The 17,320-nt window shown below is 59.2% G+C and overlaps 1 protein-coding gene across 6 annotated transcripts; it reads left to right on the plus strand.

The window, feature by feature from the left end:
- Positions 1–368: 368 nt before the first annotated feature.
- LAT2 (linker for activation of T cells family member 2) lies at positions 369–16,649 on the plus strand. 6 transcript variants are annotated; one of them, XM_027126170.1, is made up of 14 exons: positions 369–1,429; positions 2,313–2,504; positions 5,802–5,930; positions 6,392–6,431; positions 9,987–10,030; positions 10,214–10,274; positions 10,502–10,539; positions 10,830–10,865; positions 10,946–10,976; positions 11,538–11,593; positions 12,669–12,731; positions 13,016–13,087; positions 13,544–13,664; positions 15,859–16,649. In XM_027126170.1, the coding sequence occupies exons 3-13, from the start codon at positions 5,831–5,833 to the stop codon at positions 13,645–13,647; spliced, it is 645 nt and encodes a 214-aa protein (XP_026981971.1). In that variant the 5' UTR covers positions 369–1,429; positions 2,313–2,504; positions 5,802–5,830; the 3' UTR covers positions 13,648–13,664; positions 15,859–16,649. The 6 variants fall into 6 exon arrangements, with proteins under 6 accessions (XP_026981971.1, XP_026981970.1, XP_026981972.1 ...); XM_027126169.1 differs by lacking the exon at positions 2,313–2,504 and having other exon boundaries at positions 372–1,429; XM_027126171.1 differs by lacking the exons at positions 369–1,429; positions 2,313–2,504 and adding an exon at positions 4,139–4,239.
- Positions 16,650–17,320: the final 671 nt, after the last annotated feature.

The raw sequence follows: 17,320 nt of genomic DNA on the forward strand, positions 1-17,320 counted from the left end.
AGGTCTCCCTCCAAGAGTTGCCGTGGGACTTAAACGTAGCACTGCCCCACGTGGGATGAGGGAGGCAGCAGTGATTCTCAGGCTTGGGAGTCACGTGATGTTGGCTTTAGTCCTGGCGCCACCACTTGCGGGGATGAAGATTGCTGTTGATGCTCAGGGCCCACGGGCTCTCCCATAAGCTCCAGTCCCTGCACCACCCTTCTGCCCCGCGGGGGGTCAGCAGCGGGCGCCCAGCCCTCGCATTTCTCTTTTGGTTGCCGCTGGGCTTCCTGGCGGCACTTCCACTGTCGCCTGGCCGGGTCTGGGAAGCCTGTGGACCCTGGACTGGGGCTGAAAGAAAAACCTTGTCCCAGCAGAGAGGGGCCCAGAGCTGGGGAGCCCAGGCTCTGGGATGCCAGACAGATGGGGGTTGGGGTGACCCCTGTGGACTTCCTGGTCTCTAGCTGGTGGGGCACCACTAAGAGTTCAGTGGCCTTGGGCAAGTTATTTAATGGCCAGTAACGGGAGGCACTGGGGAACATTTTTGCTGCGTGCGTGCGGCGCACCCGTCTCTCTAGCGCCATCCTCACCTCTGAGGGAAGGGCCCAGGCACCAGGGCAGCAGGTGGAGGGAGTGGGGGCTGAGCTCTAGCCGCCCTGGCTGGCTCCACGCCTCTGTGAGCCTCATCTGGAAAATGGGTGTGCGGAGGCTCCCAGGCCTGGCAGAGGAGTCATGGTTGTCCTTCCTTCTGTCCTTCAGCTTGGTCCCTTCCTCTGCTGCCAGGGACTGTCCACTCCTTTGTCCATCTGTCTTTGTCTCTGCCCATTCGTTTGTGATGTCTGCCCTGATATATGTCTGTCTGTGCCCATCCACCCACATCCGATGTTTGTGTGTGTGTGTGTGTGTGTGTGTGTGTGTGTATCTGTGTTTCTCATTCTCTCCCTGCACGTATATCTGTGTGTGTGTGTGTTTTCATTGTGGACGTGTATTTGTGTGTGTGTGTGTGTGTGTGTGTTTTCAGTGTGTCTCTCCGTGTCTTCCTACTCTCTCGCTGCCCGTGCGTGTCTGTGTGCGCTCCCCCATTTCGTTCCCTTTGTCCCTGTCCCGCAGTGTGTGTCACTTCCTCTTTGTGAGACATGTGTTTGTGTGTGTGTATTTAGTGTGAATTTTGTGTGTGTTTGTGTGTCCATGTCTTTCTTTTCTCTCTGTGCCTGTTTGTGTGTGTCTCTCTGTCTCTCTGTCTCTGTCTGTTTGTCTGTCTCTCTGCCTCTGTCTGTTAAGAGCAGAGCCTGTCCGGTGGAGCAGCGGATGTATGAGGGATGATTCAGTGGCTGACAGGAAGCTCGCCGCCTTGCATCCTGCCTGCCAGTGTCTGTGGCACTGACATCGGATCAGGCAGGTGTGTGGGCTCAGGATGAGGTGGCCGCAGTGAGGAGCCCCCCGCTCTCAGGTAAGCCTTTTCCAGGGGTGCCTGGAGCCTGGCCCCCAAGGCAGGGGTCCTGAGGCTGTCCCCCCGACACCCCACGGGGTTGGGAGTGGCCCTGCTGGCCCAGCAGGAGCACTTGGCTGCCCGGCGGGTGGGCTGGAAAGAAGCCGGGATGCCCGGCACCCCCTCCCTTGGCCCCAGCCCTGTCCTGGCGCCCCCAGCTAGCAAGCCCTCGCCCCAGACCCTGTGGCACTAGAGGGGCAGCTGATTCTGGGGCTCTGGCCCCTCTCCCGCCCCGCCTTCCCCGGCCCAGCCTGCACAGCCCTGGGAAGCCCCCCAGGGCGGGTTCCATCACTTCCAGAGTCCAGTGAGGGTCGAGGACAGCAGCTCCGCAGGCCCAGACCCGTGAGCCTTGGTTTCTTCATCTGTAGAATGGGGCTGTAACAACCCTGCCCCAGGGCTGTGGGAGGATGGGAGAGATGCTACAGATAAGCAGAGCCAGGTCCTACCCCTGGCCTGGAGGAAGAAGCTGTCCCGGCCACCCCGCCCAGCCCCCAGGCTGGCCACCAGCTCTCTGCTGGGGGGCTGAGAAACTGTAGGCCCTGGGGTGCTCTTTGTTTGTTTTTTTAAATTCTATTTTATTTATTTTTTTTATACAGCAGGTTCTTATTAGTTATCCATTTTATCCACATCAGTGTATACATGTCAATCCCAATCTCCCAATTCATCCCACCACCACCACCACCGCTTTCCCCCCTTGGTGTCCATATGTTTGTTCTCTACATCTGTGTCTCTATTTCTACCCTGCAGACCGGTTCACCTGTACCATTTTTCTAGGTTCTGCATATATGCGTTAATATACGATATTTGTTTTTCTCTTTCTGACTTACTTCGCTCTGTGTGACAGTCTCCAGATGCATCCACGTCTCTACAAATGACCTGGGGTGCTCTTGGCGCCCTGCTCTGCCTACGGGTGGCCCTGGCCTTCACCATCCCGCTCCCGTGCCCGGAACAAGGGCTGCCCCGGTCCCTACCCCGGCCGCCTGAGCATAAGAGCCTCCATTAGAGACCTCTCGGTCAGCCTCATCTGAAGGCCAAGGTTATTTGGGAAAACGGAGCAGAGCCCAGCGGATAAGCCTTTCCAGGGGTCGGACGGGGACCTCTGGGTCCACCCCTACCCCCGCAGCCTGACCTTCGGCCCTGGTGGGCCTCAGTTTCCCCATGTACTACATGAGGAGGGCTGGGAGGCTGGGCAGCAGGGTTGCCAAGGGCCTTTCAGGGTGAGCGGCTGGGTGCAGAGGGTTGCTCAGCCCAGCCCTGAGAGCTTTTCCGCCGTCAGCTTGTTGCAAAACTTGTTCATATGAAAACTGCCCACTTCCCTTTCTGCTATTTTGGCCTGCAGGCCACGGGCTGTGGCGGCCTCCCCTCCCCTCCCCACCCGACTCAGCCCTGTCTGGCCCCTTGGGGCCCTCCTGGGGCTGCCAGGCCTGCCTGCGCCAGGGGCCCAGCCCCTCTCCCTCCGCCCTCCCCTGCCCCACTTGTTCTCAGGCCTGGTTGGGAAAGCAAGGAGAGAGGACAGATTGATTCAGTCTGGGGGGCAGCCACAGAGTTTTCCTCAAATGAGCCTCTCTTTTAAAAAATATTGCATGATTCTTAAAAATGTAATATAAGCAAATATATATATATATATATATATATAATATAAGAAAGGATTTACGTAAAGGAGTGTAGGCCTTGGAGTCAGCCTGCCCTGGGTGTAGATCTTGGTTCTGTGACTGGTCAGCTGTGTGACCTTGGGCAGAATACTCACCTCTCTGGGCCTCCCTCTCCTCCCTTGGAAGAAAGGAGCTGGCATCTCCAAGGTGATGCTACCCGCGTCTGTGACAACCGAAGGGCTGGGGCAACAGCGCTGCTCTCCTTCAGATCCCAGCCCCTCCCAGGGTCCCACCACGATGCCCTGCATGGTGCAGTAGAGGGGGGGCTCAGGCCTGCATGTCTGGGGGACCCGGCAGGGAGGGCTTCAGGTAGGGTTGACCCACACTGCTCAGTGCGGGCCGTCCAGCCAGCTCTGGCCCCGACAGGATGCGGCTGTCTCTTCCCATCCCACAGGGACCGTGATGATGGCAAGTCACAGTGGTCACAGGCAACCATGCCCCACCGGCCGGCACTAGCACCTTACAGGCATCCTCTCAATGCTGGGCCTCAGATGGCAACCTGAGTGTTGAGTGTCATTCTTTCCCTCGTTTAACAGAGGGGTGACCGAAGGCTGGTGACACTGGGATTCAACAGCTGGGGCAGAATTTGTGTTCTCATGCTCCCCTCCCTTCCCTCACCCAGTGCCAGGTCGGTGGAGATGGACCAGGGCTGGGGGCATCCCGAGCGTCTGCAGGGCCAGGAAGCAAGAGGGCTTTCTGATGGTCGGGGTCCTCTGGGAGGGAGGGCAGCAGAGGTCAGCAGCCCAGGTCCCAGGGCCTTGAATGCCAAGCTGAGAGTGTGGACTTGAACCTGGGGTCTTAAGCAGACCCCGGCGGTGGCCAGTGCTGGACCATTGTCCCATGGGTGCAACCCTCCCATGTGTCTGTGCCTGAACCTCCTCTGGGGCAGAAAGAGTCTCTGTCTTGACCAAAGGACAAAGACGTCAAGGGTGGGAGCCCAAGGGAACTGTCCAGACCAGCCAGCTGGAAATAACACCCTCAGCAAGTTTCTCTTCCGGAAACCCCAACCGTGATCCAGGCTGGACGTGCTTGTCCTCCCAACGACTCTTTGAGGAACGGCCTGGGTTGATCCCAGTCTTATAGATGAGAAAACTGACGCCAAGAGACCCCGAGGCACAGGCAAGCTTCCCTGCTTCAAGGCCAGATGCTCCCAACCTCACCAGCCTGAGATGGACTTGGGCCTTGGCTGGAGGCCCGGGAGGGAGGCAGCCCCGGGGCAGAACGAGGTGGGGGGGAGGGAGGAGGGTATGCAGCCTGGGAGGGCAGTGCCCAGGCTCGTAGATCCCCTCGGACAACCTCCTGGGGTGATCAGGTCATCCTCTCTCCTCGTGTGGAGGCCGCCGGGTCATGAGGTTTGGGAATGGTCATGTTTCCACTGACTCACTTGGAGTTTGGGGGAAGGAGAGGTGACTTCTTCATGACGGGCCCCTGACTGGGGCTCAGCCCTGCATGGAGATTCCTTGTCATCTTTGCCACAGGGAATCAGGAAGCTCAGAGCGGCGAGGGGGACGGCTGGGTGCCATGCAGGCCTCTGGGGAGCCCGGAGCAGGAGGCGGGCAGCACAGAGCTCAGGTCTCCCCAAGCCTTGCTTTCCCCAGCTGGGAAGCAGGGAGAAGCCTCCTCCCAGGTGGGCCGCGGCAGGAGGAACAGGTGTTCACCGAGGGGACACTCAGTAGCGTGGGCTCCACGTGCCCACCACGGGGCACTGCCCTCTCAGGACCCCTGGCTGCCCTCAGCTCTGTCACTGGCATTTGCAAGGGGGGAGCTGAGTCTCTTTATAGTTGTAATGATTCTCCTTGGAGGGCCCCTCAAGAGGGCTGTACTCACCAGGCCCTCCTGTGTGGGTGCCTGTGGCTTTGCTGAGGCCTGGCAGTCACAGCGGGGCCCCGAGGCTGGGACCGGCCACTGACCAAGAAGCAGCCTTTTAGCCCCACCTCCCAGCACATCCCACCACCAGCCACCAAGGTCCATCTGCCCAGGCGCCCTTCTTCCCCTCCTGGTCTCAGGCCCACCTCCTCCAGGAAGCCTTCCTGACCTCCCTCCTTCCGTCACCCAGGGCAGGAGGAATCTGGGCAGATGGGTGTTTTAGGAATGGAAATCCCACCCCCAGCTTCCCCAGAGGCCATGGGTGGGAGCGGAGAACCACCCAAGGGTGGATGGGGGCTGCCAGGGGCTCCCAGGCAGAAGGGGCCATGGACTCTGAGGTTGGGGAATAAAGCTGGGCAGGCAGGAGGCAACAGGATGCAGTGGGCGGAGCCAGCGTTAGGGTCTGGAGGCTGGAGTTCAAATCCTGTTTTTCCCCTTAGCAGCTGTGGGATCTCTGGCTTTTGTTTTTCTGTTTGTGAAATGGCTCGAGCCTCTCCCTCAACGGGCAGTTGGGGGGTAAGCGAAGACGTGTGTGGGAGTGTGCACATACATGTGGTGCTGTCTGGCGGGTCTCCAGAACCTTCCAGCACTTAACCAAGAGTTGATGATGGCCCTGGGAGCCCGGGGTGCAGGTTGGGGGTCAGATGGGGGAACAGGGCTGGTTCTGTCCCTGCCTGGTCCCAGAGCAGGCAGGGGAGGTGATGCTGGGCTCAGCTGTGGGGTTGGCAGGGGACAGTGGGGGCCAGAAACCTGGGGTTCCTGGAGGGGGCGGCCCTGCAGCCTCCACCCCAGCTCACAGTGCCCCCACGTTGCAGCCCTGCAGGAAGAGTGGCCAAGAGTGGACATGAGCGCGGACACGGAGCTGCTGTGGTCGGGGGCGGCCCTACTGCTGCTGCTGCTGGGGGCGGCAGCCGGCCTGTGTGTGCGCTGCTCCCCCCGCGCAGGTAAAGGCTGGGGTCACGGGTACGAGGGAGGGGCGTGTGGTGTACCCAGCGAGCCACTCAGGCCCAGACCTGGCTGCAGTCGGAAGGGGCAGTCAGATAAGCCTCAGGAGGCAGAAGTGAACCCCAGCGGCCTAGGTTTCTCCTCTGAAGACAATGGGTCTGGCTCGCTGGGGGCTTCGGTTCTGCTGGGTCAAGGGCATGTGTCTGGGGCCGATGGACTGCGCTGGACAAGCGTGGGGAGGGGGGCTGGGCTGCCTGCGTCTGCCTTCTCCACGCTCCGCGTTCCTAAATAAATGGTGAGCAACCCCTGCCAGTGTCAGGTGGCCCCCAGTGATGGTGGCTTAGCCCGCACGTCCGGTCTGAGGCCTGCACAGGGCACAGGGGAGACACGATGGTTGGGCCTCGGATCTCATTTCCCACCCGGCCCCAGGACGCTTGCTAATCTGGTCCTGTTCTTGCAGGTGCAAAGAGGTCCGAGAAAATCTATGAGCAGAGGAGCCTGTGAGTGTCTCAGTGTCCCCAGCACAGTGACGCTGTGTGCCCTGGGCATGGGTGTCCATGTGGGCATCCCCTCGGGCACCGCCACGCCCCACCCCTAACCCTTCACTCACACCTCCTCCGTGCCGGGCTCTAGTGGGTTCTAAGCAGTTAGGGGAGGGCGAGGGGGTGCCCAGGGGCTGTCCAGACCCGGCCCCAGCCTGGTTGGGGAGGGCTGGGGATGCCACAGGAGGGGAGGAGGGGATGCCACACTCCAGCTAGCCCAGGAGCATCTCCAGAAATCCCCGCAGTGACCCCAGCCCTGGGGAGCGCGCTGTGCTGGTGCTGGAGGTCGACAGAGCAATCCCACCCTCCCGGGGCAGTGAGGGGAACAGAGACCGGGCGCTGTGTCCGAGTCTCCCCTGGAAAACACTAAAGGACCTCAGGGGAGGATATGGGTGTGAAACTTGGGGGACCAGGGAAGGCCTCCTGGAGGAGGCGGGAGGGATTTTAAGAGAGAAAGAAGGCGAAAGGGGACATCCAGAGAGAGAGGGAATGGTGTGGGCATTTGCCGATGTCGGGCCGGGGTGGACATTGTCTTGGGGAAGAGGTGGTCGCTGTGAGCATGTCTTGAGAGAGATCAGCTGAATGCGGAGGAAGAAGAGTCTTGACTGTGGAGAGAGACCTTGGCCTTTGTCCTAAGGGCCAAAGGGAGCCACGGGAGAGCTGGAAGCAGGGCAGTGGGGGTGAGATGAAACGGGGCCACTGATCCCAGGCAGAGTTGCAGGACCTGGGCAGGAGGGAGTTCCAGGCACCTTGGGGACAGGCTGGCCGTTCTGTGAGCCGTGGGAGGGTCAGCAGTGCTGGGCACTGCAGATCGGGGGGCAACCCAAGAACAACTCGAGGCAGGAGGGCAGCAGCCAGTGGTGTCCTTACAGTGCCTGGTGGAGGGCTCTGAGACCTGCGTGCACACACGTGCACAGGCCTGCATGCCCACTCGCACCCACAGGCTCCCCCAGCACTCGCTCATGCGTGCACTTCTCACACGCACGGCACTCGCTTGCACGCCTGGGCAGGCACTCACATACAAACTCACACACACACCCTCTCTCATTTCCTTTTGCAACTGAAAAACCACAATGAGATTTGAAAATAGAATTTTCCCATCCATGCCCACTCCTGGGGCCGGGGCTGGACTTTCCAAGGCTTTGGGGCCACTTGGTCCCCTGGCTCGCCAGCCCATAACCTCCACCAGGGCTGGGCTGGGCTCCCCTAGTGCCCACCCACACCCCTGCCCCAGGGCAAGTTCCTCAGTATCTTCCCTCTCCCCTCCTCCCTTAGTCCCTGCCCACTCCAGGCCCCTGATTAATCTTAGAACCGAAGATAGTCAGAGGCACAAGTTAAACCTCCTCACGTGGGAGGTGGGAAAACTAGGCCTAAGTGGGAGGAGCTGGGAGGGGAGACTTGGGCTCTCCCCACCTCACTTGGGTTCAGTCCTATCAGCCTGTGTGTGCCAGGCCCAGCTCCTGCTTCATTTCCTCTGGGAAGCCATGCCTGACTCTTCTGTGGTTTTAGGGCATCATTCCTAAATCAGATCACTCTGACCCCCAGCCCCCCAGGCTGGAAGCCTGGGGCAGGTCACCATTCTGGTCCAGGGGAGGAACCCAAAATGGTTTAATGATTAGCTAATCTGATCTACCATCCTTAGCAGTGGCTTTCATTCCCAAGGGCATTTCATGGTCCAAAGTGGCAGCTAGAGCTCCAGCCCTCATCTCTGCCTTCCAGGCAGTAAGTAGTAAGAATGAAGGAGAAGGACAGAAATGGGGCATCCCAGTTAGCAGTGCCTCCTTAAAGGAGTTTTCCTGAAAGCCCAACAACCTTGGCTTTGCATGTCATTAACCAGAATTATATGGTCACACATAAATGCAAGGGAGGCTGGGAAATATAGCCTTTTATTAAAAATTGAGGTAACACTGGTTTATAACATTATATAAGTTTCATGTGTACGACATTATATTTCTACTTCTGTATACCCTACATTGAGATCACCAACAAAAATTTAGTTTCCATCTATCCCTTCACCCATTTTGCTCTCCCCACCCCTGGTAACCACAGGTAACCACTATTCTGTTCTCTGTATGTATGTGTTTGTTTGTGTTTGGTTTGTTCATTTATTTTGGGCTTTTTTGTTTGTTTCTTTTTTATATTCCACATATGAATGAAATCATACAGAATTTTTCTTTCTCTGTTTGACTTATTTTACTTAGCATAATTCCCTCAAGGTCCATCCATGTTGTCACAAATGGCAAGGTTTCATCTTTTTTATGGCTGAATCGTATTCCAGTGTGTGTATATACCACATCCTCTTTATCCATTCATCTGTTGATGGGCACCTAGGTTGTTTCCATGTCTTGACTATTGTAAATAGTGCTGCAATGAACATACGGGTGCATATATCTTTTCAAATTAGTTATTTTGTATTCTTTAGATAAATACCCAGGAGTGGGATTGCTGGCTCATATGGTAGCTCTATTCTTAGTTTTTTGAGGAATCTTTATACTGTGTTTATAGTGGCTGCACCAATTACATTCCCCTCAACAGTGCCCAAGGGTTTCCTTTCCTCCACATCCTCACCAACCCTTGTTATTTCTTGTCTTTTTGATAATAGTCGTTCTAACAGGTGTGAGGTGTTACTTCATCACGGTTCTGATTTGCATTTATTTCCCTCATAATTAGTGATGGTGAGCAGCTTTTCACGTGTCTGTTGGCCATCTGTATGTCTTCTTTGGAAAAGTGTCTATTCAGTTCCTCTGCCCATTTTTTAATCAGGTTGTTTTTTTGTTGTTGAGTTAATTATATATTATATTATAAGGGGTATTAACCCCGTGTTGGATACATCATTTGCAAATACCTTCTCCCAATCGGTACGTTGTCTTTTTGTTTTGTCGATGATTTCCTTTGCTGAGCAGAAGGTTTCTAGTTTGAGGTAGTCCCATTTATTGGGAAATACAGTCCTTTGGATGGGTGTGTGGCTGTCTAAATGAAAATCAGGTTCTGTTTCAAAGGAAGAAGGTGATGGTTAGATACCTGGCTGTGTCTGCTAAGCCTTGAAGTTGCCTCATCAGGTACTGGGGAGTAAATGGCGTGTGTGAACAACTTAAGAGGACCGTGCTCTCTTAGGAACGTTAAACACTCCTGGGATGGCAGGTGGTGGGAGCAGCCTCTTTGTTGCTCCTGGCTGACGTCACTGCCAGGTCCCTGAGCAGCTGCCCCAGTCCTACCCACAGACTCTCCTGGGCATCTCCAGGGGTCCTGGGGAGGCTCTGTGGGGGCATATGTCTGGCTGGCAGCTGGCTCCAGCGCAGGGCCACGTGAGAAGTGTGGGCACGCGGTGGGCAGGCAGGGAAGCACTCTAGAGAAGGGGTGCATCAGGAAGCCCTGGATCTGAGTCCTGGGGGGCTGGCAGCCCCTCCTCACTCTCGCCCTGGTCTGTCCCTCCCTGTCTGTCTGTCCTGCCCCTCTGTCCCTGGGGCTGTGGGAGGCCAGGCCCTGGCTCAGCACAACTCCATGTGTTTCCAGGCAAGAGAATCAGCAGAACTTTGCAGTGGCCCGGACCTATACCCGTGAGTCCCCAGACAGAAGGGTCCAGGGCTGGGCTCGGGATTGGGAGTGTCCACATCAAAGTCCCTTTCGTCCCCATTGTTCTGAGGCTGTGGCCAGGCCTGATCTAGTGGGGTGATGGGGTGAGGGGGCTGTGCTGGGCAGCTGGCCTGGGGGCCCAGCCAACACCCCGTCAACCTTTGCAGTGGTCAGGGAGGCCTGGCCAGGGCCCCTGGTGGACACGGCCTCCAACGTGGCATCAGCAAGGTAGGAAGGAGCCCCTATCCCAGCCCCACGGGAGGCAATGAGGTGGGCCCCAGGGTCCCCACCTGGCTGAGCCCAGGCCAAGACCTTGCTCCTTCCTCGGACCTCAGAGCCCCAGTTCTGATTCTGAGGGCCCTACCGGGGGGCTGTGGGACTGTGGCCTCCAGACCCCCAGAAAACCCGGGGCCTTCTCCCAGCCCCTCCTTAGCCTCTGCCCCACTCCCGTGCAGGAAGGACAAGCTGCTGCAGTTCTCCCCCAGCCTCGAGGGTGAGTGCCCTGGGACACAGGGTTGGGGGCAGGGGCGAGGTGGGACGGAGACAGGTGAATACCTGGTGGGACAGGTACTGAGCAGGAAGCCTTTCCAGAGGAGAGACGCTGTGAGCTGGGCTGGGAGGCCCGACGGGGCTGGCCCAGCAGGGGGAGGGGACGGAGAGCAGGTGTGAGGGCGTGAAGATTGGAAACACCTAGGCTTCTTCCTCCGGTGGTCACAGCTGGGAGGGGGCGGGGGCTGGGGAACCAGCATTGAGCCAACCCAACAGGCCTGGCCTTTCTTCCAGAGTCTTCATCCTCCAGGTACCAGAACTTCAGCAAAGGTAGGTGGGCTCCATGGAGGAGGGGGCCGCAGTGGGGCATACAGCCCGCGCTCAGGCCTGATTCTCGCCTCCTCCTGCAGGAAGTAGACGCACATCAGATGCATCCTACATGTGAGCGGGCTTCTCCGGGCCCTGGCCACCCCCTCGCCCCGCCGCCCGCCCTTCCCGCCCTGCCCGCAGCCTCCTTACGTGAGAAAGGCCTCCTGCCCTGGAACCCGCTGGCCCAGGCAGGCTCTCTGTAGCTCTGTTTCCCTCAGGTGACCGTAGCTTTGGGGGGGCTGAGGACAGGGACAGGAAGGAGCCCTGCTCTGTTTGGGGGTGGGGGAGGCCGTTGGGGGACCTCATCCTGCACCACCCGGTCAGAGACGAGTTCCACCGACCCTCAGATAGGAAGGGCCCCAGGACGTCTCCTCATCTCACAGTTGGGCAAACTGAGGCCCAGGGCAGGAGGTAACTTGCATAAGGCCACACGGTGAGGTGGCTGGAGCCAGGGCAGCTCAGGGGTGCAGGGAAGCAGGGTGGGAGGATCGGGGGAGACCCTGGCAGGGCCCCCCGCAGGCTCTGGGGCAGTGACGGCCGGAGCAGCCCTGGCCTCGCTGCCTGCTCAGGAAGCTCCCGGCCCGACCATGGGCCTGCCCAGCAGTTGGTGCTGTGTCTATGTTTTCTTGCCAGACACCCCTTCGCCACGGACTATTTCGATAGTGGGCGGTTCCAGAAGCCCCCGGAAGGTGAGGCAAAGGTCGCTGAAGGGGAGAGGGAGGCGGTGGCCTGGGAGCGCAGCTTCAGAAGTCACACCCCCGGGGCGGGGCCAGAGGTGGCGGGAGGATGTAAAGCAGGAGGCCAGGCCTAGGTTTAGGTGGCTGGAGGAGGCTGGGCGGGGGGGGACCTGGGGGAGGCTGGCCCTGTGGAGGGAAGGAGGGAAGGGATGGGCGGGAAGAGAGGGTAGGGGGGCCAGAAGGGGAGCTGAGGGCAGGCGCAGGGGGCAGGCTGGTCCCCTTGTCATCCAGGCCCCTCTCAAGGCTGGGCACACAGGGGACCTTGAAGGAAGGCCCTGGACCGGTCAGCCTTGTTGACAAACGCTGAGCCCTCCAGGCTCCGAGGATACTGGCACCCTTTGTGAAGAGCAAAGGTGCTCCTAACACCTTTGCTCTGCAGAAACTGAGAACTGAGGGTGGGCAGTGCCTGCTGAGAGGTGCACAGGGCTGGGCTCCTGCCTGGGCCGGGCTGGGGTGAGAGGTGGGGGGGTCCTTTTCTCCCCGCTGCGTTTCTAAATTGGGGAGAGGCCCTCACTTCTCAGAGCCTCTTCGACACAGATGGACGCAGGGTGGGGTGGCGTTTAGAGCTCAGCTTCCCCGTTGGGGGGTGGGGGGGAATACCGGGGTACCAGGCTCTGATATGCCACAACCAGCCTAGGCCCCCGGACAAAGGACCCTCAGCCCACCCCACTGCCTGAAGGGTTAGGCAGGTTCCTGTCCCCTGGGCCCCCAGCGGCTCTCCCTGCCCCTCTTTGCCCCATAGAGATGGGCCTCCCTTCTCCGACTGTCCCTCGTGGGCCTGATTGCACCCCCCCACACCCCCTAATCTCCCCTCCCCAGGGCATTCAGGGGAAGACAGAGAAGGAGCCCAGGGTGGAGGCTGCTGGAGCCAGGCCAGCACCCATTAAGAAGCTTGTCCAGGAGAATGTTCGAGGCCCCGGGGGACCCAGAGGGCTGGGGGCTTGATGAGACAGAGGGAGAGAGGAAGGGCCAGGCCTGTCGGGCAGGGCCCACCAGCATCCGGCGCCCTCTCCTCTCTCCCTGGCAGATGAAGATGACACCAATTCCTATGAGAACGTGCTCATCTGTGAGCCAAAGAAAACCGAATCAGGTGAGGCTGCCCTCCCCGGAGCAGGGCAGGGAGGCCCTGCTAGGCCAGGCCCGCCTGCCCCGCTGAGCTCTGAAGTCCCCGCTGCACGGTTCACCAATATCAGACCCTGTGTGCGGGAGGAGTCCCCATCAGTCCTGGACTCTCCCTCCCTCCCTCGAGGGGCCTGCCCAGCACGAGGACACAGGCTGCCCCTCTGGAGGGGTGGACGTGGCACCTCTCTGGCCTAAGGGCTGGCCATGGTGGCTGCCCCTCTGCCAGCCCCTCCCCCGGTGTTCTCCCTGCAGGGGACGAGGAGTCTGAGGGTTATCAGAACTCAGCATCCATCCGGCAGTGGCGGGAGTCCAGGAGAGTCGTGGGTATGCGGCCGGAGCCCCGGTGCTTCCAAATGGTCACCTTCAGCAGGCTCAGAGGGGCCAGGCCTGGGACAGACAGTCGAGGGGAGGGGGAGAGAGGGGAGCTTAGGGGATCTGGCTGGGAGGGCAAGGCCGGGTGGGCTCCCCTACGGCCAGTCCAGCTGATTCCACAGCGAAGCTTCTGGCACATCAGCGGCTGCAGAGGCTCGAACCGTGCCAGGACCCCCCTCAGCAACACCATGGCCTCCTGAGGTTGGGTCCTCCTGGCCGGCTGCCCATCCAGCCGCACGCACGGCATCGCACTCGCCCTGCTCCCCGCAGGACGCACCTCTGGCAAATCCCAGAGAGGACGGGACAGACACACCATCCAGTGGAGCCTTTCCTGCGGGCGGTGTGGTGGCGGGAACAGGGCTGGGCCTGTGCGTGTGAACCCTCTGACCATCTGCCCGTGGGTCGCAGAGCCGGTCCCGAGGGAAGCACCTCCCTACCCGGTAGGAAGCCCAGACGAGGACGACGGGGAGCCCGATTACGTGAATGGGGACGTGGCAGCCATCAAAGCCTAGAGAAGCCCTGGAGGAAGGTACGGTCCAGGGTGGGGGCTGCGCGGGCCTAAGGGGCTGCGCTCCCAGCGAGAAGCAGAGAGCTGGGGCTGGAGGAGACACAGCAGGGACCATGGGGCAGCACCCACGGATGCTGAAACGGGGTGGTTCCTCGGGGCGCTGGGACGCCGCCCTGGGTGCTGGGCCTCCCGAGCAGTCCCTGCCCACCCCCTGCTCCTGTGGCTGGTGTGGGGAGGTGACAGACCCACGGTGGACACAAAGTCTCAGGCCCAGGGGGTGTCAGGCAGGGCAGGCTGTGAGTCATGGGGTGAGAAGGTGGGCTCTGGGTGGGCCTCTGCAACCTTGGGCGAGAGACTTCACCTCCCTTGACCCGTTTCCTCACTTGCAACCTGCAGCTACTGGGACCTGTGTCTTGACAACACGCACAAGGCATAGCACGGAAAGCAGGACCAGTTGGACTCAGGGATGGGGCGGGATAGGGAGGAAATGGTGCCAGGCGCTCACACACACCGTCTCTTGGCGCCCCCAAGGCTCAGAGTGGACAAGCCACCTGCCCGAGGTCCCACTTAGAGTGAGTGGAGGAGGGAACGGTCCCCCAGGCGCTCAGATGTCGGAGCCCAGGCCCTGCCTCACGGGGAGCAGGTCCCGATGTGGGGGACACGGGCAGTCCTCTCAGTGGGCGGCCGGTCTGGGCCGTTTGAGAACGAGCAGCAGGATCGGTGGTAGCAGTTTAAGCCCAGCGGGCAGAGCCCGGGGTTCATTCATTCACCCAGTAGCTAGAGGGCCCCTGCCAGGGGCAAGTCCTGCCTTAGGGGCTGGGGACACAGTGATGTATAGAAGACACACAATCCCTGTCCGCTTAGAACTTCCGTTCTGGTGGGAGAGAGAGAACATAACCAGCTGGAAGAGAAGACGAAAGAAATGCAGCGCGTTAGGACTGCAGGTGTGGGAAGGGGCAGGGAGCAACGTGGGGTGGGGAGAGGCGGTGCCGTGATTCAAGCCGGGAGACAGCGCAGCCTTTCTGAGCTCCGCTCCTCGCCCCTCTGGGGACAGGAAGGACACCCAGGCAGAGGGACTGGCAAAGACCCCCGGCAGGAATCTGCGTCTGATAATGTGTGTGGGCAGAGTGATGGGGGAGCATCGGCAGAGGTGGAGGGCGGCGGCGGGAGGTGTGCAGGGCCAGCACCTGGGTTTTCCTGAGATGGGGCAGGCGAAGGTCTGGAACAGAAGAGTGACTTGTTTCTAAAGGATCACTGGCCTCCGCGTAGAGACGTGAATACAGGGGACGCGGTGGAGGCAGGGAGACCGGTGCGCTCAGGCAGGAATCCAGCGACTGTTTGTGGAGCGATGGGGCTCACTGATGCGCGGCGTGTCGGCTGCCCGGTAGAGCGAGCACTTGAGGAGGCCTGCAGGGGTTTGCCTGAGTAATGAGAGGGCATCGCTGCCAGCAACTGAGATCAGGGAGGCTACAGGCGGGGCGGGTTTTGTGGGCAAGGCCGGTTTATTTCTGGGCCTGTTAAATTGGAGATGCCGTGCAGGAGGATGTATGAAATGGGCAGTTAGAGATCTGCGCCTGGATTCAGGGACAGGCAGGAGTGGAGAGGCTGTGCAGGTTCTTCAGACGAAAGAAACTAAGAGTATGTTGTACGCTGACAAACGATACGGGAGGTTCGAGTCTGGGTCGGCTACGGCTGGCTGGAATTTACACCCGGGACCCCGCACACAGAAGGGACTGAACTCCACGGGCTGGGGCCCACAGCAGCCCGACAGGACTGCAGAGGCCCAATCCCTACATTCTAGCAGGTGGAAGGGCTGCCAGGCAAGGGGAAAGGCGGAGTGGAGTTAGGGCCCAGTACCCCCGTCAGGTCCCTTCTGGGTTCGAGGGGAGAGGACGCAGCTTAATGGTACTGGTCCCAGGACACGTGCGGGGGAAAGCCGCCAGCTGCTGTGCAGAGGGTGTTCCTGCAGCCAAGGCATGTCAGAATAACTCGGGCCTCGGCCAGAACCGAGCAGTCAGGATTTCAAACAAAAAGCAGACGCTCCTGGAATAAGAAACATGCTTAAGGCTGCTTGACGGCGGGTTCTCTGCTCACTGGACTCTGACCAATGTGCATCCTCCCCGACCCGTGCCGGCTGCTCCGGGGCTGAGGGGACAAAGCGTCAGGCCAGGCAAACCTTTCCCTCTTTAACAAATACTTTTCCTTTTCATTGAAGGAGCCAGGGAACCATATACTGCCTCCCCAGGGTCCCTTCTCCAGAGCTGCTCAACTTCTAGACCCCCTACGGCTACTCCTGGGAGGGGCACCAATGCACCCTGAGGACCAGCCAGCCGGCCACGGGGTACCCAGCCCGGGAAAGGACAGTTACGCATGGAGCCGCCCTCTGACCGGCTCCCACGGGCAAGGCAGGAGCCTGGGGCCGAGGGCAGCTCCCGCTGTGGTCAGATGCCCAGGAATCAGGGCAGTCGCATCCCCTTAACCGCATTTAAAACATCATACTACATGGGTGTTCGTGTCCTTTTTTGCTTTGGATTTTGATCCCAAATTGCTTACTAATGTTGGTTGCTGGGATTCTCGTGCGTGGTGGATAAGCTTGTACAGTTAATTTATATAGGTGGAGTTGTATTTAATATTCTGCGTTTCAGAGTAGAGGTTGTGTCCATCTTGTCTCCTGTAAGCATTACACGTACTTAACTTCAGCAGAGTTACGGGGCGCCTTGGCGCTCCTTTCTTTGGCCCTCCGTTGACCGAATCAGAGATAAGGCCACGGCCACCTTCATGACCCTTCAGCAGGAGTGTCTGCTGTGGACAGAGCACGTCATGGTTCTGGGGAAGGGGCAGGCGGAGTGGAGTGGCCTGGAGCCTCAGCTGATTGGGCAGAAACAGGACCGTCTCATGGGAAGGACGGGGTCCAAGGGACCTCCTGAGTCAGAGAAGCCAGAGTCAGGGAAACAAAATGCCTCCTCCAACCGAAACATCTCAATAAACCGTTCCAGTTCAAGGGCAGCGATTCTCCCGTCTGCTTTCCCTGCTTCACGTAGAACCTTCTAAGGCAATGAAAGTCAGGCTTCTTGTTTCACAGAAAGGGACCCTGAGGCCTAGAGAGAGAGAAGGCTGGGGACAAGAACTGGGTCCCTGAGTCCAACCCTCTTTCCAGAGGCTGCACCGATTCTGTGAGACGAAGTTAATGCCGCAAGTTAGGAAATTAGAAGAAAAAACATCTAGAACACAGCTGTTGGCCACTTGTCTCTTCACGCCCCGCAGTCCTGGCCTCACGACGTGGAGAGGACAGCTTAGGCCTGAGCACAGGTGTGGTGGGGCTGCAGTGAGGCTCCAGCGGGAGGGGGTCCTGCCCCGCCGTCACTGAGCGTGGGAAGCTGGGGTCTCACTTTGCACAACGGGCACGAGCATCCCTTCGCCTCACAAGGATCCCAAGGCTCCGGACAAAAAATAAGAGTGAGAAGGTAGGGAATTCCCCTGGCGGCCCAGTGGTTAGGACTCGGTGCGTTCACTGCAGGGGCCTGGGTGAGAGCCCTGGTTGGGGAACTAAGATCCCGCAAGCCGTGCGCCAAAAAAACAAAACAAAACAAAAAATTGAGAAGGTATGCCGAAGTATTTTTGTAAAACCTCACCCTGCAGTTTCTGAGGACCTTAATTTTTTTTCCCCCTCTTAATCA

The sequence above is a fragment of the Aethalodelphis obliquidens genome, unplaced genomic scaffold (genome assembly GCF_003676395.1).
Source record: "Aethalodelphis obliquidens isolate GAN/ISIS:26980383/991018 unplaced genomic scaffold, ASM367639v1 scaffold30, whole genome shotgun sequence".
NCBI classification, from domain to species: domain Eukaryota; kingdom Metazoa; phylum Chordata; class Mammalia; order Artiodactyla; family Delphinidae; genus Aethalodelphis; species Aethalodelphis obliquidens.

What these genes read in the sequence shown, in the direction of transcription:
- LAT2 (XM_027126166.1), top strand. Translation starts at nt 4,570, where the DNA reads ATGGAGATTCCTTGTCATCTTTGCCACAGGGAATCAGGAAGCTCAGAG. An exon ending in AGGGAGAAGCCTCCTCCCAG is followed by an intron (nt 4,748 to 5,801) that starts GTGGGCCGCGGC and finishes CCCACGTTGCAG; the next exon opens with CCCTGCAGGAAGAGTGGCCA. An exon ending in GTACCAGAACTTCAGCAAAG is followed by an intron (nt 10,866 to 10,945) that starts GTAGGTGGGCTC and finishes CTCCTCCTGCAG; the next exon opens with GAAGTAGACGCACATCAGAT.